Source organism: Zingiber officinale, chromosome 4B (genome assembly GCF_018446385.1).
Source record: "Zingiber officinale cultivar Zhangliang chromosome 4B, Zo_v1.1, whole genome shotgun sequence".
Classification (NCBI taxonomy): domain Eukaryota; kingdom Viridiplantae; phylum Streptophyta; class Magnoliopsida; order Zingiberales; family Zingiberaceae; genus Zingiber; species Zingiber officinale.
In genome coordinates, this window is record NC_055993.1 from 114566418 (window position 1) to 114591529 (window position 25112).

The 25112-nt window shown below is 37.2% G+C and overlaps 1 protein-coding gene across 2 annotated transcripts in view; it reads right to left on the reverse strand.

Moving 5' to 3' along the window:
- The window catches only part of LOC121976113 (cullin-associated NEDD8-dissociated protein 1-like), a 27039-nt gene continuing 1927 nt past the window's right edge, over positions 1-25112 (reverse strand). Inside the window, exons 4-19 of one of the 2 annotated variants that reach the window (XM_042528108.1) lie at positions 22434-22544; positions 22285-22368; positions 21735-21875; positions 12290-12382; positions 12075-12196; positions 11806-11968; positions 11487-11726; positions 8239-8487; positions 7971-8156; positions 7736-7882; positions 7538-7654; positions 6737-6905; positions 6407-6484; positions 6186-6324; positions 1244-1372; positions 1-150 (exon numbers count right to left, since the gene is read on the reverse strand). In XM_042528108.1, coding sequence (XP_042384042.1) covers positions 1276-1372; positions 6186-6324; positions 6407-6484; positions 6737-6905; positions 7538-7654; positions 7736-7882; positions 7971-8156; positions 8239-8487; positions 11487-11726; positions 11806-11968; positions 12075-12196; positions 12290-12382; positions 21735-21875; positions 22285-22368; positions 22434-22544 — 2136 coding nt within the window. In that variant the 3' untranslated portion in view covers positions 1-150; positions 1244-1275. Of the gene's footprint in view, positions 151-1004; positions 1373-6185; positions 6325-6406; positions 6485-6736; positions 6906-7537; positions 7655-7735; positions 7883-7970; positions 8157-8238; positions 8488-11486; positions 11727-11805; positions 11969-12074; positions 12197-12289; positions 12383-21734; positions 21876-22284; positions 22369-22433; positions 22545-25112 lie in introns of those variants that run through there. The other variant, XM_042528107.1, reaches the window with a different exon arrangement.

Below are 25112 nucleotides of genomic sequence, written 5' to 3' on the forward strand. Positions count from 1 at the left end.
ATTCCATCGAGATCCAGCATGGTCCACACTAATTGCAAATAACAAATTCATAAACAATGGCAAGTAGCTAGCTCATGGAGCAACCTTTTGCTTTCTAGCAAGTATCACCCTGCTCTTCTAGCTTTCTCTGTTCCACAAGCTCCAAATATCCTGAAACGTAATCATCAAACCTGATCATACCATCTGTCTCTAAGCATAATGTGGTGCTCATTACAAGTCAGCATGAGTTTAATCAGGGAGCAAGGTTGGTGGAACAACAATAAAGATTGTAACTGGCCTAGACAATTGGTAAACTCATTTCAAAGAAATCAAAATACTAGTATCCTTCAACATTTCTAAGACTCCTTCAATCAAAAGCAGTCGTCAGCCATCTCACTGAACCTAGGCTTACTCTTAAAGAGGCTTTAGGTTGCTGAAAAGCATGGAGGCATACTGGGATTGCTAATCCCACCATTGGCCCCTCCAAGATGGGGTCATCTCTTGAAAACAACTATGATCTATCATAACTCCACGTCCATGATTGATCCTCAACTCTAGCTCCTCAATATATAGCATTTTTGGTCTAAGCTTGCAAGTATTTTTTTTAGTATTCAAGCAGGGCCAGAAACCCAAATAAAATTAGGTTAGAAAAATTTTTGGCCACGGTCTGCAAAACCACTGATCATCATCTACACACATTCCAGCAGTTACAGAAACGACTATTAATCAATGTAAGACTAAAATCTCGTCCACTAGTCAATAAAAAAAATAACCTTGTGAAACCTTGTTTCTTTAATACCAATAACAGCATTAAGATCATAAGGCTTGATTTAAAAAAATAATTGGCGAGGCAAAGGAACAATAAATTGCAAGTGGCGAATTCTAATGTGGTGGTTTTTTTATTCCTTTTCACTATTCTTTTCATTCCTAGCCATCCATGAAAGCAAACCCGAGCCCAAATATGCAATTGAGAGCAGCTAACACATGAAGCACCAACCCTCTGGTTCCCAACCAAGATTACTACGAAAGATAACAACACCTCATATCTTTGCTTGAAGCATCAGGGGTAACAAAAACTATGAATTTTGAATTTACAAAATTTAGTGAAAACATCACTGTCACTGTATACTTGTCCTATGCTCTTCCCTGTCTGAGATTTTGTTTGGGTAAAATAGAAACAATATTTTCAGTAACTGAGATAATGCCTCTGCAAATAGAGAACATTTTCCATGACCACCCTGCAATTGTTTAATAGAATTCTTACCGATTTGCCTGAAACAACCATTTTCCTATCATTCACTCACAGCGCACAAAATTGTACTTTTCAGCAAGTGCGGCGGTGTTCAAAATATTATTGATCAGCATCTTGAACTTCAAACTGTATTCACCTCCGCTGACATATAAATATAGAAATAAATAAGAAATTGTCAGAAAAGAAGTTGGGGGCGGTATATATTAACGGACTTTATGACTAACTAAATGCAGTCATAAATAATTGCTTACAAAAATAAGCGCAACTGTTTTCACGTTGCACATCAATTCCTCTACTAAATGGGCCTTGTAACAATGAAAGCTCAACTAGGGAAAAGCAAATCCATCGTCAAACAAGAAAAACACTTAGCTCTTCTAATTTATATATCACATGGTAGCATTGGCCCGAAAATTACCATACCAAAAGTTCAAATTAAAATCTATCCATAGATATCTTTCAACTTTCATATAAAGTAGACATATATCTTAAATACTTCCATAAACTATGCAAGACAAATTGAATACATCACTCAGAAACAAAGAAAATACATGTGATCCAAACAGATTTAGCCAAAAAAAAAAAAAACAACCAAATTAACTATTCAGCATACTTTACCATACTTCAATTAGTCGTGATTTTATGAAAAAGAAGCCACATTCACAAACATAGAACAATAAATGCACAGTTTTCTAAACTTGTGAGAATCTTATGAACCAAAAATATATGTATTTGAGCAATCAAGAAATAAGAATAATATCAATCTAGGAAAAATCCAAATTTATGGGATTCCTCAAGTTATACAAAATTGTATTGAGAAATCAGGGAGAGCATTAGAATCATATCAAGACCAAAAAAAAGCAAACAAGTTTTTCTTCAAAAGCTAAAGTGTTCCCGAGTGTAAAGATCCTTGTCATTGACATGTCAGTTGACCAAATTGATCATGCTATTTTCATCAAATGCATTGCTATCGTGACCAACAGGTACAAAAGAAATACAAAAGGCCACAAACAAGTCATGACGAGAGATGAAATATCAAGTCTCCTAACAGTTCTAAAAGAAAAAAAAATGTTGGTGCAACCTTCCTCTGATAGACAAGGAGCCTTGGATTTTGAAGTTTGGACAAAGAGTTTAAGTTAAAAAGATTTTAAGTTAGACTTTGTCTTGTGATTTGATATGTGTGCGGGAGTGTGCAAGGACTCCGTGGATACACACGAGGATGACTTGGAGCAACCAAGGTCATGCTTACCTAGTGCCTCAAGCTCCGTTGAGATCGAAGGACGGTATGGGACATTTGAAGGACCATAAGAGTGTAGCTGTGAGTAAAATAGCGAACCACGTAAGAGTGTGAAGAGTGGCACGAGGGGGAATAGTATTCATAGTAACTCCCAGAAAGTACGACTAGCTTTTGCCTTCTTGATCAACTACGAAGGTAAAGAAACCTCTTACAAGCTTAAGAAATTACAAGGATTCCAAAAATAAGATTAAAAGAATTACGAGGCTTCCAATAGGGTTTAAGCAACTTTATTTTGCCAACCACAAACCCTCCACCGAGCTATCCTTTTTTATCCATAGACACCCCTTGTTGTAATCTGGTTTGTTGCCCAACAGTCGTGCCCGGTCTGGACCAACAATCGATTACTTCATCAACTGCTACATCGTGATCCAACAGTTGTCACGTCCTTTCCACTTATCCACCTTAGCATCAATCGACCGGTAAATTACCATCCGACTACTCAATACACTAGGCCACAAATAGAATCATTATGTTTGTTGGCTCCAACCCTAAGTCACTCAATTCATCCATCAGTCGACCGGATTCCATGTCAGTTAACTGATCCAAACCACAAACTCCAACCAACTACAACATTGGGGCTTGGTTCATCAGTCGCCTGCATGTTTCATGAGTCGACTAGTCTCCCAATAGCAACCAACTCTAAGGTCGAACCAACCTACATTGAGTTCCACCCTCGCCCCATGTGTACAGGTTACTCAATACTCACAACTCATGTAGGAGCCTTGCCATCGCTACTTGACTTCACCCCTTAGCCATCTCTCATCAGCTTGTTGTATCCCTCAGATGTAAACGAGCACTCGGCTTCACATGCCATCATTCACCTCTTCACCTACCTAATCCACCTCCATCGGCTGGCATCCTTGTTGTCTCGATGCTCCTCGTCCCGCAATCTCTTAATTTGTCTCATGCAACTTTCTTTGAACACTTACGAACTCAAGCCATCGAGCTACCTCAGTACTTCTCATTGCTCTAGAGTTGCTCCAACGCAACCTCAGTACTCCTCATTCTGCAATCCCCCAAATGTCTTATTCCATCCTTATTGATCTCTACAGACCTCCACGCCACTGATTGTGTCACCTTAGCCACGTCAAGTCAGCACTGAGTCATCACTCAACCTCATCAAGCACGAATTTGACAAGCTCCATGCGTATTTTTGCAAGTTCCTGCACACTCAAACACTCTTCAAAACGCTTTGCCTAAACATCAAAACCCATAGTTGCCCCATACCATTTTGGAAGACAACTGCACCAATCGCAAGTCAAATCCAATTAGAAGCCTTCTTTTGTAATTAAGCTCTCTTGTATTTCTCTATTGTAATTGTAATCTTATAAGAAATTTCTCCACCTACAGTACTTAACTTAGAAGGAGAAAGGTGTGCTAACAAGTGGTATTAGAGCTAAATTGGCTCTTCTTTGGAGTAACTGCCAAGAGGGCAACAAGATCATGGCCAAGATAGTTTACGAGATGTTGCCATACCACAGATTGTTTTGTTTTGACTATGGAGGAGAACATAGACATAGTTAAACACCAATTTCCACATCACTCTAGTCATGAAATATGGATGGAATTTTCCTTAAGACTAAGAGAGGACTTTTTAAAATAAGTGAATGATGTTTCAAGTCGAGATTGGTACAGAGGTGACAAGAAAGGTATGGAGTGAATGCTTTCGATTTTAGCTAACCATGGTTTGAGTAAAGCTAGAGGAATACAAAGATGTCAAAGAGCTTTGGCAATAAGTTGTTCATTTTCATGAAAAGCTTGAACAAAAAGAGAGCCTAGGTAGAAAAAGCAATTGAAGAGGTTGTCGAGAAAATTGAGGAAAGTTAAGAAACTCCACAAATCGAGGAAGAGGAGGCAATTCAAGCTCCAACCATTGAGGGCATCATGGTGGACTGAAAACCCTCTTCAGATGACTCAAACAAAGAATCATCCAACTCTTCAAGAAGTGAATATGTTTAATTTAGTGTCTTCCCAAGAGAGATCCACTAATGGATCATAGGTTGTAGAATAGTAGGGGCCTACTAAACCATTTAAAATCCTTGTGAGATTGGATGGTATATGTTACATATGCTTATTTCGTTGTGGCAATAGCATTTCGTTATATTTTATTATAGATGTTTTTCTCTAACTTAAACAAATTGTCAAATATAAATAATGAGAGATTATTAATGCAATCATGCCCAAAACGCTTTGATGTGACGTTGGATTTTAATGGTTGGGTAAAAGGTTTGCATTAGGCTCAATCTTGTGATTTGCTACGTCTTTGAGTGTGTAGGGACAATGGATAGACACATAGGGACGACTTGGTGCATGACCAAGGTCCTGGTTACTTGATGGCTCAAGGTCCATTGAGATCTGAGAAGGATTGTATGGAATATTCAAGGAATTACGGACTAGGAGCATCAAAGTGCAATTGTGCCTAAGATCACGAGCCACGTAAGTAGAGCGTAAAGGATAGCATAGGGAGAGTCAAGGGTGGGTAAGGGTTCGATGCATCCGAGGGATAAGAAGCTTGACGGAAGATAGTTGAAGAGGACTACATATGTGAAGGAGTGAACCACAGGCATGGTTCAATTAAGGAACGAGAAGTTTGACATAGATGATAGACACAGCAGTATAGTGAGTTGAGAATTATGAGAAAATGTACTCGGGGGCATGCAAGTAAATCTCCACTTAGACAACTCAGTCATTAGATGAGTTGTAGTCAAAATAAACAGTCGACTGAGCCCTTTTCCCAACTCGTGGTTGAATCAACTGAGTAGTCGACTTAAATGTGAACAGCTAGTCATCTAGTTCGTATGGCCAGTCAATTAGCGGAGGCTAGATGAAATGGTCCCTGAAGGAAACAATCGTGATCCACAAGAATTGATTTAAGTTCAATCACTTGGCGGTACATAGTAGTCAACTGAATTAAAGGTTGTAGAATAAATTACAACAAGAGGTATTAAAGGTTATAAAAGGATTTGATAGAGGCTTCACTATTAGCAAAAAAGAATTAGTTATACCCGATTAATAGCCTTCTTCGTAATTGAGCTCTCTTGTATTCCTCTATCGTAATTGTGACCCTGTAAGAGGCTTCCCACTTCCAATACTTGATCGTGAAGGAAAAAGTTAGTGTCTTCCCAAGAGAGATCCACTAATGGATCATAGGTTGTAGAATAGGAGCCTAGGGGCTACTAAACCATATAAAATCCTTGTGAAATTGGTCATCAGTACACGTGTTCAACAAAAAGAACACGGTGTAAAGAACCACCAATGAGAAATAGAACTTTGCTCTCTTTTCTGATAAAATATCAAACCAAGTGTGAGATAATGGACAACAACCCAAGGCCCAATGTTTGTCTAAGCTATACCTCTGTTGAAATGGATCACTTTTGCTTCCCCATTAATATGAACTTCCTTGAATTTAAAATACATTCTATTTTAAAAGGATATCATAGAACGAAGACCAAAAAATACAACATTAATTTTAATAAAACTTGCTAATTCTATCCAGATTTATAGTAGGTAGCTGAGCGGCAAGCATTCTTTTCCACAAATTATCTAACATGCTTTTTGCCACCAATTATCCCAATTGTTAGTTGATCCAACCAGTGGCGATCATTAGCCTGTTAATCTCTAAAGAATTTAAGAAATTTCAGAAGAGTTACGAATGACAACCTTATGCGGCTTATGGAAGCAATAGCTCGAAAAGCACTTCGAATCATATCTTCATTACGGTCTACTTCTTGCTTCACTGCATCTGCCTTTGGCTTGTGACTGATGGTCTTTTCAAGAGGATCAACAAGTGAGTCCAGAACTGCATGAGAAACAATAACAAATAATTTGCAAGTAAAAAATGAAAAAAGCTTCAATATGATAAACAATCAATCAAAAAAAACCTGCAAGAACAGCAGCAGGGCATTTATCTGCAAGTTTTGAGAGGATAAGATGGCATGGCATCTTCACATCATAATGATCTGAAAGGGCCATAAAGTTTAAAGGTTAAGAAGACAATACAAACCAAATTTTAGAGGTAATCTGGTTCAACACGAGTAACATAGCCAGAACTAATGAATCATCTGAGATATGGAGCAATTGTCTGAACTCTGAAGATATAGTGAAGATATTAGATGAAAATGTCATATCAGCCAAGATTTGCTGCTCTAAATGGCAATAATCATAGGTTGCATTAAGTTTATCTTTGCTTGCTTATTTTAAAGAACCCATACCACTTAATCCAGAAATCAGGTAAGGAACTATAAATGTAGAGGGATTCATTTGATCTAGACAACTGTCCAACAAGGTGTCCACACACTCAAAAGCTGCTTTTCGAAGCTCAAGACCATCATCTACAATGTGCTTGAAAGGACCAAGATCAACTGTTCTTATCATTTCTTTCTGCAAAAAAAATATATATATAATAATAACATACACTTGGTGGTGCAATAAGAAAAAATTACTTTTAATAAAAATCAAGAACCATTGACAATAACAAAAACAAAAAGAGGTAAGAAAAACAAGCTTGCCAATAAATTGTTCTTCAGATGAACTCTAGTAGCAAAATTCTGTAAGAAAACAGACTGTTTGAATGAATGACAACAAGTCAATAATTAATCTGGTTCAAAGCAATTCATGCCAATCCACAAGATGCAGCAAACTTGGCACCAAAATGATGTTTAAAACAGCATAATCATGTAATTAAGAGAAAATGAATATCTTACCTAACTGATATAGCCTCTCATTAAATGTGCCAACTCTACATCCTTCTATTGTTACTCTATGCAAAATCAATCACATTCTCTTTAATCTTGCAAGATAAAATTGCTATACAATATATCTAACATCAGACCGTGAAGAAAACTAAAACAAAAACAGTCTTATAGATAATTCTGACCACATTAAACTCAACAGAAGTTTGTTTTCCAATCCCTATGCAGATGGCTCATTTAGAAAAAGTGGATTAGGCATTCCCAATGAATGTAAAATGCCTCTTTTACAAACAGACCAAATAAGGTGAAGACACACCATACCTTAATGACAGTCTGATCATAGAGCAGCGGTAATAACTCAGGAAGAAGTCCTTTAATCAGGTTTGGTTTGTTATGAGCAGCTGTACTCAAAGCCAGAACAGCTGCACGACGAACATGCTGTTGGAAAATACATTGGATTAACATCAACTTCAATTACTAAAAAGATTATTTACATCATTAGAAATCATGAAGTTATACTCTATCACTGTCTTTAATGAGCATCAAGAATGTGGAGATCTCTGGATACAAAATTTCATCTATCTTTTCAGGTCTTTCAACAATAGCATATTTAATAGCAATAACAACTGTCGCTCTTGTGAATGCAGTAGAACTAGCAGTCCGTTCCTACAGCAATAAACACAAATTTGAATTCTGCAAGTGTAGAATGTGCTATAAAGATTTCCATCACAACTTGAACAAGGTAACAAGACACCTTTAGTGCAGGTACGAGCTTTTTAGGTTCAATAAGCGCAATTTTGCCCAAACACTCAGCAACAACATTGCGAACCCCTTCTTCATCACTTTCACAATGATTGAAGAGTAAGCTCAATATCTTCTCAACATTAGACTCCTGTAACTCACTTTTGCCAGGCTGATCAATAGATTGTCTAGCAATAACCTACATAGGCAGCAAAAAAGTTGATGAATTGCACCTAGATCATATGCCCTAAAAGAAATCAGAGATTTAAAGAAATAATAACCTCTTTCAAAGAATGAAGCAAAAGGTATTGTTTTTTTTGTTGATTGTCAATTTGATCCAAGATAAATGGAAGATATTTAGATAGATTGCCCACAGCAATGTTTCCAAGAGCATATGAAGCTGCAGATTTTATCTCTTCAAAAGGAGACTGGAATGACTCAATAACAATATTCTCAATGTGCACATGTACGCTTAGATCCTTCCTTCTTCCAATTTCTCCCAGACATAGCAATGCCAGGTGTTGTTTAGCCTGTGAATTGTAAAAGAATCAGAATCTTCAACAATAAATAAAATGACAATTTTGTTAGCAGTGGCATGAGTTCACCAAAATTAGATAGTGGGATCTGATATTTCATATTTTTAATAAGAAAAATCCTCTCATTTCTAAGCACCAGCTCCAACATTAAAATAAATTTCCAGAGAATAAGAATAAAAAAATAGTTTAGTTCAGACAGCTATATTTGCATAGAGCCTCTATAACTTCATATCACTGTACATATAGGTCAGTCAAATTTACCTTTGTAATAAGTGTAATAAGGTACAGAGACTGAAAGTTCGGATTGTAGGATCATAGCATAGGGTTGGCAGGACCTACAATAAATAGACATATTTTTTAAAACTAAATTTCACATTTATAACTTACTTTTACATTATGTTTTAATATATAATAATAGTACCTACAATAAATTGAAATATTTTTTAAAACTAAATTTTACATTTATAACTTATCTTTTACATTATTTTTTAATATATAATAATAGTAACATGAGCATTATATACTTCATCCAAGTCCTTGTAGGATTTGACTCGAGAAAGAATCTTAAGAATCTATGATCTTGATCTTGATCTTGATCTTGAGCTAGGATCTTATGAATATACAATCTTGATTTTGATAACCTTGACTAGATGAAATAAAATTACTTTCTTATAGATATTTTAAACATTGAGATTTACTAAATAGATCATCTGAGAAAAAATTGGTATTCTGAGATTCTTTTAACTCTCAACTAGAAAAAAAAAATTTTAACTTCTGCAGTTGTCATGCATCAATAATTATCATTTATCTTAGTGAAGTTGCCATTTGTTATATTAATATCAATTGTGCTTTGTCATATTATAATATAGATATAAGATTATACGATCCTAAGGTCCAAATTGCACTCTTAACTACCAAGCATGCTATGGCTCAGCATGAATGTAACATATAGCATCCTTTAAGATTTTTGGTACTTATGTGCTACTCTGATGGAAGAAATGAAAATATTAGAGAGAAAATCGGAGTTGCACCTATTGAGGGAAAACTCACACACTTAAGATGGCACGGACATGTAAATGCTCCGAGTGATGTGAAACTATGACAAATGTGCATATCAAACGAGGAAAAGACAAAAAAAAAAAAAAAGACTCGGCAACAATAAAAGAGGATAAAATTTCTTTGAATATAAATGATAATATAGTAGGGGATGGAGCAAAATAGCGTAGAAGGATCCAGTGGGATAAGACTTGGTTGTTGTTGTATGTGATACTCTGATAGGTGGTCAATAGGCAAACTATCTAATTGCAATAAGTACCTGTTCCTAGCCAAACCATCTTTCCACTACTCATAGGGCTTTGTAATATACACCAGGTTACATAGCTAGAGACTAGACACTAAACATGAAAAATAGCCCTAATTTTCTTGCTTTCCATTGTTATTCATAACTACACAAAGTCCCTCCATTTTATTCCATGAAGAAGTCTCTCAGTTCACTCAACATCTTAAAATCTCAAATCATCTAAGCCCTCCACGTCTTAACTTCTAGACCCTTCAAATTCTCCATTTTCCTTCTTTTATTTAACTTTCATCCTGGCATGGATCTTAAATTATTAAAAATTGATCTTACATGCATGGCAATTGGAGAAACAAAATATTTAGCAGTATGCCACTGTAATTACATTGCTCTTAGTGGAACAGCAAGGATATTGCATGTCTTAAGCAGCGATCTGCCAGGTTATGCCAGCATTGTCAAAAGCATCAAGGTATCACAAAAATTCAATAAGCATTCCTTCTCAATCCTTGCTAGCTTTTGTTTATACTAAAGCCACGAATACTTGATCATATGCAATGGAATTTTTATTCCATTAATCAAACTAACTAATGAATATTCATAGTCTATTCATAGGTTTCCATTTTCGAAGAATAACTACTCTATTCCAGAATTAATTCCTTCTATAAACCAAAAGTATTATTAATGTATTATGTGTGCACCAACTTCATTAATTTTCCATTAGATGTTAGAACTTGTAATGCAAAACATTAGTTTTTCTATTATTAAGACTTGCACTATGTTATTAGGATTCTGGTTATCTCCTTTAGTTGTATCAAAAGCTGGACCTGATAAGGCTATGTCGTGCCAGACATATAGATCCCTTCAACCCCATATTCCCACTTGATAACATGTTTGGAATAGGTTCATGCATGGGTTGGATACACATACTCAAGACCAATTAACATTGATAATAAGATCCAAGTAACAAATACTATCCCTGGTTGATTTCACTTTAAGCAGACATGAAGCCTTAAAGTGGGACCATATTTTAAAGGAATCGTAAAGTGATAGAAAATCATAGTTATGTTGAGGACTAGACCTCATAAGGGTATGTCGTGCCAGATACAGATCACTTTGACCCCATATTCCCACTCACTCTATATAAAGTGGGACCATCTTTTAAAGGAATCCTTTTCTATCATAGTTGTACTGATGGTTGGACCTCATAAGGGTATGTCGTACCAGATGCAGATCCCTTCAACTCCATATTCCCAATTGATAATATGTTTTACATGGATTGGATACTAATACTCGAAACCAATTAAAATTGATAATAAGTAAAGATCCAAGTAATAAGTAATATACCTAATTAATTTCACTTAAAGAAAACTTGAACATTATAAAGAGTGGCCTTAAAATGGGACCATTTTTTAAAGAGGGAATCATAAAATGATAGAAAGTCACAGTTGTGTCCCCATGCTACAATATAGTACTCTTGTAGAAGGATGTATAAGATCACTTCATTTTCATCTTCCAGCAATTTATGCCTAAATAAGTGCAACTATATTACAGAAAGTGACCCATTGCAGAACCTGAAGAGGGATAGCTTGACTTTTATCATGAGTCATATACCTATCATGTAGAAGTTCTTCACATTCCTAAATCTACAATAAAAGATGCAAATGTTGCAGAAACAAAGAATAAAAAATTCACAACATACAGAATTCATATTGCTATCATCTTTCAGAATTCCTTTCAGCATGTCTACAGTGGATGCACATTTCTGATCACCAGCTGCTAAGCAAAGTACAGCAACACACTGTGCAACAGAATGAAGAGCCTGTTTAGCAAGACCACCAGACTGTGGTGAAGGCTTAGCACTTGAAAGGAGGGAATCTAATAGTGAATCAAAGCTTGTATTTGCTGAATGAACCAAGGAAGCAAAGAATCTCTGTAATGCCTGCAAAAGTGCAAAAATAAAAATTTAGTCAGTGTTGAAATACAAAAATCCATGCTGAAACAGCTGAACTTCCATGTACTTGCAAAGCTTGACCCTGCAACAGCGAGCTCCTGATTAGTATAAGAGCTTGAGGAAGAACTTTATGACTAACAGTCACACCAACACTTTGACTAGATATTTTGGCCATCATCATCGTGCAGCAAAGTTCCAGAGCAAGTGCAGTCATATGTAAGTCTGCCTCACTGCCAAAGAAAAAACATAACTTAGATTCATGATACATCTAGTAGTGCAGTATACAGCATCATCAAAATAACCTCAAAAGACTATATGCAACATTATCAAAAGAACCTTATAAGTGTTGAAAGTTCCACTATTATAACTTCATAAGTTGTTGAGCTAATTTGCTCGCCATATGCAACTACTAGGGAGTTGAGTGTGCCCAATGTTGCCTGTCTCAAGGCTCTGTTAGCCTGTAAAACATGTACAAAAAAGTGTGTTGAAATGAAATCACCATCGTTGCATGAGAAGTTTACGAGCTATCAGTTAATGGCACAGACATATACCTTCCGCAGGAATCCCGTCAGTTCAGAAACAACTTGTTCCAAAACACATGAGAGGTTTATGCGCAGAGGCGAGTTAGCAATTACAGCAAATGCCTGGATTCACTAAATATATTTAGCAGAGCAGGAAACATCAATAATTCAATATACATATAAACTTTGTTTACTCTAACAACATCATATAATGAGCTTGATTTACTAGCGGAAAAAAAAAAGATACAACTAACTTGCAAATGTTATAAACTTGAGCAAAATATTAGAAATTATGACAAATGTCATAAAGAGCAGTTTCGGATGGTAGGTGATACGCAGTTAGCCAACTGCCTAGCAACTAGGCAGTAAGCGAGCGCCTACACAGTCAACATTGAAATATTATTAAAATATGAATCATAAACTCAAGCTTGCAATAACAAAAAGATAATAAAAGGTTTAAATGGATTCAAAGCAATAGAACAAAAAATGAAATACTTAAGATGATGAGATAAAAAATAGGTAAAACAGATGATGAAGAAGAGAATGTATCTTACAGTGAAGAGAAGAAGAGAATGTATCTTACAGTGAAGAGAGTGAAAATTTTAAGAATATAGGAGGAAAAAACAAGAGAAGATAGAATAAACCTATAAAAGACATGGAAGAAAATTTAGCCGAAAAGAAGGTCCTTCCGATGGCCAAAAGTACTAGAAATCATATCACATACATGGTACTACCTCTATGTTTAATCTTCTGCAAAATTCCATGGATATGGCTTCTTTAGATGGTTTAATCCACCCTATGTACCAAGTCTTCTCATGCAATACAAGAATTGCAAACAAAGTTCAACACATATAAATCAATGTTAAAACAGCTTGAGACCAATGAAGCTGACTTGACAAGGCATAGAACAAGGGAATTGTCTTGTTTGTAATGTTCTTGCAAATGTGGATTAATCAAACAGGTTCATGTATGTACAAGTGAAGATAAATTAGTTTAGAGGTGATATTCAAATTTGATATGTAAGGTCAGTTTGCAAGCTTTGCATTTTTGTGTAATCAATGATGCACTCAATGTGTTCACCAGTTTCTGTATGAATAAATTTAAGTATCTAATATTAATTAGTTAACAAGTGATTTACAGATGTTAGGTGTTACTACTTGATTCACAATCAACTTCATTGAACCATGTATAGTTTAGATCAGAATGCATTGGAAAATTATGCAGGAATAACACTATAATAATGTCAATCCAGACATCAATAGAATAGTGCGGCCCTATTCCACTAGCAACAATCAAAAGCCTAATTCAGCAAAAACAAAGAGGTTTTCGGTAGCTCCACACAATGAGAAGCCTTCTCTTTCTTTGAAAGATGGCAAGCAAATCCAAGGAGACATAGCACGATCAAAATAGGTTTAAAGTAAATTTAATTTGGATATATTTTTGATTAGTTTAAAATTAAATCAAATTTATACAAAAAAATTTAATTCATGAGTAGTATTAGTATATTTTATGAGGTTAGAAAATATATTATTTTTATTTTGTCTATCATGTTTTTTTTCTTTGTTTACCTAGTGAACAAACGAAAAAAAAAAAATAATTATCCTTTAAGAGTTTCTTTTCTCTCTGTTTATCTCGTGGACAAATGAAGATGAAAAGAATTATCTTTAAAGGGGTTAAGAGGTTTTTTTCTCTCTGCTCGAGGTCGTGATGGCCTCGCAGCTCTGACGCAGTGCCAACGTCAATTCCCAAGCCGAACAATAAACTTCGTTCATGCTAACCGACACAGCTCCGTATTTTTTACGTTGCCTATGAAGCATTCCAACGCTCTCATGTCCCAATGCAAGGTCCTCACAAAAGTCTTCCTCTTCCTTCTTTCATTCTTTAAACAAGTATGACCGTTTGGACTCAATTTTTACACGTGTCGACTTGACACAAGTATGTATCGACAAAGGTACAAGAACTATAACTAGTGAGTCTACGTAACAAAGTTAAAGTTCTTCCTGGTTGGACTCAAATTTGCATTCCCATAGTTGTGTCGTGTCAACATAGGTACGTGTGGGGTAACCAATGAGTTTGAGCGAGGTCGTTGAACTCCTATCACCTATGAAGTCACAATATTTTTCTTTGTTTTATTCACATTCCAGTGTGAGGTCATCGAACTCTTACCACCTAAACGAATATGGCTATTTGAACATGATTTCATACACATATATGTGTCATGTCAACACGAATATGTGAGGGGTAGTCACTGAATCTGAGTAACATAGTTGATATTACATTCTTCTTCACTTCCTAGTGTTAGATCGTCAATCTCCTATCACCTAAAGGAGTACGATTATTTCAACTCAATTTTCATACCATATCTCTATCGTGTAGACATGGTACAGAAGGGGTAACAAGTGAGTCTAAATAACAAAGTTGATGCCACATTCTAATTATATTAGATATTTCATATCGAATCATGATTAACAATTCTTTTAGACATAATCATGCTTACTTGAGTAAAAAAGTTGAAGCCAACAGTAGTAAGCTTCATCTATCGCCTCTTCTTCTTCCTCACATCCCCTCTCGAGGTTATTGAGCTCCAACAACCCATGAAGGCAATATCAATAAGCTTCTTCTTCCTCTCATTCTCATAAATGAATACTTCTAGACTTGATCTTCATACCCATATCTGTCATGATGACATGGGTATGAGAGGAATATCTAATGAATTTTTTAATGATCCATTCTAATTGTATTGCATCTTTCAAATCGAATCATGGTTCATAATACTTTTGGACACAATCATCCTTCTCTGAATTAACTCATCATAAAAGACTGTTGTGTGATATGATAAAATAATTTATTATTGAATTGCTAAGCGCAACTAAAAGGGCAACTTAGGTTAGTCTCTTCTACCTGTATAAACTTGGAAGTATATAAATAAGATTATCAAATGAATAAGTACATCAAGTTGAACTAGAAAAGTTTATCTAATGGTCATTCATAAACAAGCACCTGATAAAGGCAAGAAACCGGACACAGAACAGTGGGTGGTTCACACAAGGCGGAAGAGCTCAAGAAGGTTTCAACAAAGTATGGATCCTGCGGGATCAAGTCAGGCACAGTCCTGCAGATTATTGATGCCCTTCCGGCAAGGGATCAACAAGCCTACGCCTCCACTACAAGAAGCAAAGGAAAAGCTCTAGAGATAGCAGACGCATCGCACATAGATGGCAAACAGGCAACACACAAAGTTCTGTAGCGCCACCCGCCAAGGGGAACAAAACTCTAGTAGTAGTTAAAGGAGGAAAGAAGCTAAATAATGTTGGGCAGCCTAGGCCATCTCAGGCCTGATGAAGATTGGATCCTGGAACATTCAAGGCCTCAGCAAAGGCCTCAAACAGAAGAGGGTGGAATCCCTCTTCAGAGAAACAAACTTAGTGTAGTAAGACTGTTGGAGATTGAGTGAAGTTGAGCATAGTTTTTGTATGCAACGGGCAAAAGTGGGCTACTTCAAACAAATTGACCAAAACTCATCATTCTTTCATGCTCATGTAAAGCGAAATAATCGAAGGAACGAGGTTATAGCTGTGGAGAAATCGGATGGGCAACTCACCATGTCATTTGTGGAAGTTGTGACAGCCTTTACAAATCACTTCCAGACACAACTCAACACGGGGGTGAACAGAACTACTTTTCACAGTATTTGCAGCATGACCGAATGGTAGAGCCGTAACATGGCCAGCTTGTGTGTGTTCCTTCAGAGAGCACCTAGTTTGGATGGCTATGGCTCTAGGTTCTTCAAGCACACATGGGATACAGTCCAACCAGTTTTTGTGGCTGCAGTACAAGAGTTTTTTCGGCACTGGGAAGCTATTATGGAGATGGAACCATACCTTGATCGCTCTTGTTCCTAAGTCAGTGCATGCTAGTAAAGTATTTGACTAAAGGCCTATATCTCGTTGTACGGTTTTCAATAAAGTTATCTCTAAGATTTTGTAGGCGGGATTTCAAACACCATGGATCAGGTTCTTCATCAGTCTCAGGCGGCATTTGTTCATAGCAGGCTTATCTCTGACAATATCCACATGGCCCAAGAACTTTTCAGGGTATATAGCAGGAAGAGGATATCACCCAGGTGCATCATGAAGATTGACCTTTAGAAGGCATTCGATTTTGTAAACTAGGACTTCTTGCGAGATGCTTTGCTGGGTTGAACTTTCCACTACAGTTTGAGTCATGGATCATGGAGTGTGTAATTACTACCTCCTCACTGCAATCAATGGAGGCACCTTTGGACGCTACGAAGGAGCTAGAGGAGGCAAGGAGATCTGTTGTCACCTTATCTCTTTGGTGTCTGCATAGAGATTTTTGGAAGACAACTACAAAGGAGTACCACCAAAGCATAATTCAACTATCATCCCAGTGTGGGCATCTCAAACTAGTCCATCTTGCCTATGTAGATGATCTTCTATTCAGTCAAGACAATGTAGCTTCTGTTGGTATCCTGACATATTGTTTACTAGATTTTGGTGCAATTGTGAGAATTCAGGTCAATAAGTTGAAGTCAAATACTTCGTGGCGGGAGTTGAGGACTCGGCACGTCGACATCTACTTACCATCACAGGTTTCCAGGAAGGGATCATGTCATCAGATATCTAGGGATCCCCCTAGCGGTGCGGTGTCTTCTACTTTCTGACCACAACCCCCTATTTGACTCCCTAGGCGACGGATCAACGCTTGGCCACGAAATACTTTGTCTTATGCCAGTAAGGCACAGCTGATCTTAAGGGGGTGAGTGTCCTTTCGATTCTACCCATTCCTATGGGAATCATGAATCTCATTTCTAGCATATATAGGTCTTTTATGTGAACATCAAAACACCCGCCGGTGTCATGAGCAGATATGTGCAAGCCCAAAGAGGAGGGTGGATTGGGATTTCGCGATCTACGAGCATGAAACCTTGCCCTTCTAGCTAAGGTGTTTTGGCGGATACAGGCCAAGGAGGATGCCCTTTGGATCAAGTGGGTGCATCACATCTACTTGAGGAGAACAGATGTCTAGACTTGAGAGGCAGTGCACTTGGATTCCCCGCTGATCAAGAGGCTAATACAAATTTGCGATCTCATCCTTTCAACTATTGGGTCACCGACGGATGCTAGGATATCGAATTGGTTTGTGCAGGACAATGAAGTGGCTATGGCCTAAGATTTCTTTAAGCATGCCGATTCTAAGAAGTCATGGGTGAAGATGGTGTGGAAACCCTATATCCAACCTAGTCATGCAATTACGTTATGGATGCTGGCACAAAGGCGTCTTCCGACTAGAGACAAGCAAGACTATTTGGAGGATCGACATTTACTTTTTGCCACCAAGTGATAGAGTCATAGGAGCAATTATTTTTTAGATGTCCACTTATTGTGGATTTATGGAGGATCAGAGATTGGCTTCACATGGGATAAAAGATGTCCACCTACCAACATATGTTTCGAGTCTATGGGCGGTACTATAGAGGATAGCTACTGACAAAGGCGAGGCATCTTATTTTGTCTTCCTTGATTCACTTTATATGAAGAGCACATAATCATAATTTCTTTGGTGTGGGTCAATCGAATTGTGAGAGGATTTATAAGAGTGCAGATTCATGTATACACGACATTAGATGTGTATTTGGATCTAACACTTTTTCAAACATGAATCGCTCCTAACGCCTGATTATTGTGATTCATGATTTATACATTTTTTACTTACCCAAAAATAATAATAATAAAATAAAAATAAATAAATAAACAAGCAAATACATATTGAAGAATAAATAAGTGGAAATGATGAAAACTAGTCAAACAATGTAAATCCCATATCTTAGGCCCATTTGTGCTTATAGCAAGCCTTCAACCCATAAGCATATATTATGGGTGCTTCACGACCCATTTACATATTTTAATTGAGGGTGTTGGAGTGTGTATGAGATGATATAGTATTGATGTGTGGATATGACTACAGTGTTGGACCCCGTGGATGTTTTGATATGATCAACCAAGTTAGGTTAGGTCCTGCTTGTTATTTGATCCCTGTGTCTAAGTGTGCAGGAACTTAGAAGCGCAAGAAGTCGAGCGGAAGACGCAGCTAGCGAGAAGAATGGCACGGGAAGGGAGCCGACGGACTCGGTGTGTCCGAATGACGAAAGAGCTACGGAAGAGTACACCGGTGGACGAGAAGAACATGCGCGGCGTTCGAGGGATAAGAAGCCGGGTTGGAAGCCTGCTCGAGGAGAAGGCCGGAAATTGGGTTCGGGTGAACCCTATTTGGGTTGGCCGAACACACCCAAGCGATCGGAGCTTCGGAAAAAGAAAAAGAGAAGCTGGAAGCTATTTATACCATGCAGGTTGAAGGAAGTATTTATACCATGCAGGTTAAAGGTGCCCTCAACATCATTGAGGGCGCCCTCAACATTGAAGGCGCCTCCATCACCTTGAAGGCGCCTCAGACCAGTCCGAGGCGCCTTCAAGGGCATTGGAGGCTCCTCAAACCTAGTCCTCGTGATCGTTTGCAACCGGATAGAGCTTTATCCGGTCAAACTGCTTGAAGACGCCCTCAACCCTCTTGGAGGTGCCTCCAACACTCGGGATAAGATTTCCAGGAGCTATATAAAGGCCCCTGGAGCTAGGAAATTAATCAATCAACTCTGTAACAACTTCCTAGCAACTTGTAAAAGCTTTTAGTGTGTAAAAGACTTCTCCGCCTTCAAAGAAGATCTTTCTGAGCTTTTTCATCGCCTTGGATTAACAATCTCCTGGGTTGTAACCAAGTTAAATTCTCTGTCTCCTCTTTATTTCTGTTAGTTTATTTCTTTATTATTATTGCATTTTTTGAGTTGAAAGAAACGAGGAGGGTATTCTTATTGTGCAGGCAATTCACCCCCATCTTGCCGGCCCCGCTGCAACAACATATAGTGTTTCACCTTAACGAAAGAGATTATAATTTTTAATAAAACTTTATTGTTGGTGATAATTTGTAGATGCATGGGTGGTGATGGTAATTCAAAGTTTGATAATTGGTGATTATTTCAAGCTTACTCTCATCTAAAGACTTGAAGTTTAATAATTGATGATAACTAGTTGATGATTAGTGATACCCACAAAGTTAGATAATTGATAACTAAAGCTTGATAATTGGGGATATCTTAAAACTGGCATTAACTTAAAGGTTCTTAATATTACATGGTAGAATTCTTGAACAATTATGAATTCATGTACATCTATTATTGATCCACTATGCACATTTGTACTGATTCTCCTATTATATTTTCTTGATCTCCAATTATAGGTTAGATACTAACTTGGTTACAGTATTGGTTGTGGTTTCCAATATGATAAATGTTTATTTTAGTTATCTTCTCTAATATTACTTTAGATCACATGCGCCATGCCTTATCAATTGTTTGAATGAACTCCGACAAGCTATTATAGATGTAAATTATTGTCTATTTTTGAGATTTTACAAAGTCCAAAATATAATGGTTGTAAAAATCAAGGTTCAAAATCTCAAGTCATACCGAAGTTTCGGTCTTTAACTGAACGATTCTAGTTCGGCATCATGTAAAGGTTTTGATGCACGGTGTCATTAAGGGATTGGGGTTAAAGAAAAAAGGAAATGAAGCATAGAAAGGACACATTGTCTATGGTGAACATGATTTTAAATATTGTACCATGCCATGTGAAAAGGTCAAAGCATATCATTCCAATAAATTACAAAAACGCAACACCACTTAACACGGACAATATCTCTTTCCTTTGTTTATCTCCTTCCTCCTTCAACCTCCACGCCACTGGCATCATGTGTCGAAGCATCGGGACAGTATTGTAGCAATATCTTTACAATCAAAGACCAAAATTACAGCACAACTTGAGACTTTAAACCTTTGTGCCGAGTAGTATTGAGTTTCAATGATTCACCGAAATGATATGTTTCGACCGTTTCAACGATATGAGATTTCAAACAATGGTCAAATTCAATTGGATAATTTGTCTTGGTTAGTAATTCAATTGTTATATATTATTATTAAGTAATTAACCCTAATAAGCACAAATATTTAGTTTTGCTCATATAAAGAGCTAAGAACTTGATTAATTATAGCAAAAGGTGATTACGCTCACCCCAAGCGTCCCTCACAATCCGTCCCCGGGTTATGTGGAAGTAAATCACGGGTCAACTTATAGCGGACTGCCAAGTTGGCTAGAGGATGGGAGGGATTTTTTTTCTCCAAGGGCATGAGCCCTCCGGGAATTGATCCTTTGCCCCATTGTAGCAAGTCTGTCACCCTCTAACTAACTGGACATCCCGTGAGGACACTAAGAACTTGATCAAGTACTTACATGAAAGTTTTATATGACACAATAATTCTTTAATTTGAAATTTTAACCAAACCCCCATCTTTGTTAATAACTTCAAGATTTGAAATCTCGAGTTGAGACATGTTTCAATCCCTACTCAGCTCGAAACGTACCACCTGTGTCGAGTGCCAATACCAGAGGGTGTGTCAAACACCAAAAGCCAAGAGGGAAGAAAGAAAAGAAGAGGATGGAGAAGAAGAGGGCTCGATGTATTGCAAGTGTTGGAAAGAAAAGAGGAGGAAGAAGATGATGCATCACTAGTGTCATAGGGTGTGCCTAACAGTAAGAAAGGAGGACAATATGGTGTGCCACCAGTGACAGAAGGTGTATCGAGCACAAGAAGATGAGGAAGGAGAGGACTAAGAGGATCCAATGTTCTTTCGCATTGTTTGTTGTTTTTAAAGACTCATGTTGACCTTGCAAAGCTCATGGAAGACTCATATGCCTCAAGGGAAGCCTCTGGTGTGTCATCATTCATAGAATGATCGCCAGACAACCTTAATCATGGTGGAAGGTTGTCATCGCAAAAGGATCACCAAAGAGTCATTGTGATCACAGAAGGGGCATTGAATAGACATTGTCATTTTGCAAGAGTTGCAATCAACACAGAAGGGTTGCCAAACAGCCATCACATAAGGGTCACCATCAATATTGTCCATTGTTTCTAGAGTTTAAATTGCTCGCGACAGCTTAGTTAAGGGGTTTATTTAAGCTACTATTTCTCATGCTGATCAACAGACAGAGAGAAGTGTTTTGCCTATATCAACTAAAAGGGAACAATATTTTATACCATGAAGTTGCTATTACTATCATCCAGTAATTAACCCTATCACATAAGCTGATATATTTAGTTTTGCTCACAAAAAGGACCAATGAAACTTGATTAAGTATTTGCATGCAAGCTTTAATATCGAACAATAATTGTAATATAATCTAAAGAACTTTGCTAACAAAAAATATGAAAACAATTAAAACACTACATATGAGATATTTAGCACTAGGAATTATGAAGTTGAAAACAAAATAAGCAGACACATTAAAAAGATATCGGATCCACATCCTGCTATAATAGAGAATTCTGATGGAATAGATATAACCTTCACAGCTGTTAGCCTGGTGATCTCATTTCCCATCCTATCAACTAGTATGGGAAGGCAAGCTGGTAGATCCTTTTGAAGGTTGTCACCAAAAGTTGATATCACAAGGCTCATACAAGATATTGCACATTCTTTAACCTCCTGGATTAAATTAATATAAGTTAGATTCCTCCTCGATCAAATTGTTTTATAAACAACTGAGTTTCATTTTTTATCTTAAATTATGATCCAACATGATTTAATCTACATGTTTATTGAGTTAGCTTTGTGTTGTAAACTCTAAATCTAACTCATCAAAAAGAGAACTCAGGACATGCATATCTCATAGATATAATCATCTATTCAGAAATACATAAATGATGAAAAAAGTAAAAAAACTAAAATAATAATCCTTGAATAGTTTCTTAATTTATAAGTCTCATAAGAAGATTTCGAACACTATGAGAAGTAGATACCACAACATAAATTTGCTTTGTTTTTTTTCAAATTTTTTAGTTTGGAGACATTATAATATAAGCTGTTCAAAGCAAAGATATAGTATCTCACCAACCTGATCTTGATCTTGATTTGCCAAGCGAGCCAATATGGCACTATAGATAGGGCTAACATATGGTCTGAAGTCTGGCATGGAAGTCTAGAAAAAGGGAAGCTCAATTTAACACCTCAGACAGCAGCCAATATTAGAAAATAACTTGTTACCTCAAAATTAGGGCGAAGTACACGAACTAATTCTCCGCAAACCCTTAATGCTTCAGCAGTTACTTTATAGTATCTTTCACCAACAGCAGATAGAACAGGACTAGAGAGAGCCTGAAGTTGTGCTTTAGTAAGCAATGAAAGAATAGAACAGGAATTCAATATTCAGCTTAGAAATTATTTTATTAGCCACTTTACAAAAGATATGGTGGATGTTTACATATAAGGCTGTGAAAATCGCAATGTAAGAACACTAGATTGTCAATAATTCTTATGTGTGGCTCTTGTAGAGTTGTACAATCCGAATATACTGGTGAAGTTAGTTCTACAAATAAAGTTTAAATTTTGTGTTTCTTTGTCAATTTCGAAGTTAACCTAAAATGGTAGCCTCGATGTTCAGCCATGAATGCACATGGTATGGGATGGCATGAATCACATGGCAATGCCCCCCCCCCCCCACAAAAAAAAAAAAAAAATCTTCCCAGCAGAGCCATCCCAAATAATTAATATGCATGAGACCGACTTTGTTAACCTAAAGTTGTAAGAATAGCATGTGTTAGATTAATTAACCTCATAAACTTAAAACAAAATGTCATAGTTGAATATTTTAAAACTAACTGAATCAAGGGCTTAAATGAGTGCAACATATGCAAGAATGGTACAACCAATAGCTGATTGCCCCATTTTTTAAAATCAAATCCACATAATACTTAAATATATATAATATTTAGGTGTGATAACGAGCCCATAAATTGCAACTCACAACTCTTGTTACTTCTTCCCCAGCATGGTTCCTCTTGCATCCACAACTCTTTTTTTCTTTGGCACTTTAGTTATTAGCTTGATATTCTGATATCACATGGGATAATATGTTGACTTGTTGTTCATTGATGATTGAACAAGTAGCCGCAGCATGGCAAAGACTCTAGGTATTTAGCTCGGAGAATACCCTGACGGTAAGATCAAATGGCTTAGAAGAGGAGCTGTGCTTCAACACATGCCAATGGGTGAATCTCCTAGCAACCTCGAGGAGGGCCAATCTAGCCTCCCATCGTGCCCTTGACAAGTCAATCCTTCTCCATCTCAAGAGCCTTGCATCAAGGAGGCACTTGAGGGAGAGCTTGAGGGATATAGTGATTAAGAAGTCAAGAGACTTCTTAAGGACATGATCCATTGCAGCAGCACCTAGTTGAACCCTAAGATGGCTCGCAAAAGTATCAAGGGAGAGCTTGGTGGAGGTGTCAACCTGGGGACAAGGGATTTCATCATGGCAAGGCAGCAACTGGAGGTGGATGCTTGTGGAAGAAGATTGTCATGTAGCTTAAGTGCAAGAGAAGCCTGGATTCACATGACTCTAAGTTTGAATCATGCACAAAGCTCTTAGCCATAGAGAACTTCAATTACTCATACATGTGTCAGAAAAGAGAGAGAGACAAATGAGGAAATTGTCTACCTCCCGATCAAGGGAATACTTCTTTTTGGACAGCTCTTACTCGTGTAAAGGGACTCTATGAACCCTAAAACTAGAACTACTAATGTGGACAAACCCAATAGACTAATCAACTATTAATCTACTGTTTCTAGCAGTCACCACCAACACATCACTCTCGTCATCCCCTATCACACAAACCCGCTTACGCACAATCACAATAAAATCTAATTGGCATCCATTTTGTTTTCTGCAACAAAATAAGCAGCTTCCTGGAATAGCATTGAAGTATATAAAGAATAGCATACTAAGCAACTTCCTACACCATATTTAAGGCCTTGTTTCCTATGGGGAAAGGAAACATCTAGAGGAAAGAAAACTCATAAGGAAAGGTTGGAAAATGTTTCCCTAGATTTGATTTCCTTGGAGTAAAGGAAAAAAGTGAAGTTTTCCTTCCAATTGTTTCTTTGGAGGAAATGAAAGAGGGTGGACAATTTAAATTTCAAAACTTTATTCGTTAAACACATTTAAAATATATATTTGAAAACAAAATCAACTTTTCAAGGTTGGATTTGAGCTCCATTATATGCAAACAATGACTTCCCACTCCACACACAAAATTGGGAAATATTTGCCCACGCTTTTCCTTCCCTCCTATTTTTGCCAAAGGAAATGGAAGGAGAGTGTCGCTAGGAAAATATTTTTGCCACCTTTCCATCCATATTTCCTTCTTCCTGCCACAAGCATCAACTGGAGGTGGATGCTTGTGGAAGAAGATTGTCATGTAGCTCATAAGTGCAAGAGAAGCCTGGATTCACATGACTCTAAGTTTGCATCATTCACAAAGCTCTTAGCCATAGAGAACTTCAATTACTCATACATGTGTCAGAAAAGAGAAAGAGAGACAAATGAGGAAATTGTCTACCTCCCGATCAAGGGAATACTTCTTTTTGGACAGCTCTTACTCGTGTAAAGGGGCTCTATGAACCCTAAAACTAGAATTACTAATGTGGACAAACCCAGTAGACTAATCAACTATTAATCTACTGTTTCTAGCAGTCACCACCAACACATCACTCTCGTCATCCCCCATCACACAAACCCGCTTACGCACAATCACAATAAAATCTAATTGGCATCCATTTTGTTTTCTGCAACAAAATAAGCAGCTTCCTGGAATAGCATTGAAGTATATAAAGAATAATATACTAAGCAACTTCCTACACCATATTTAAGGCCTTGTTTCCTATGGG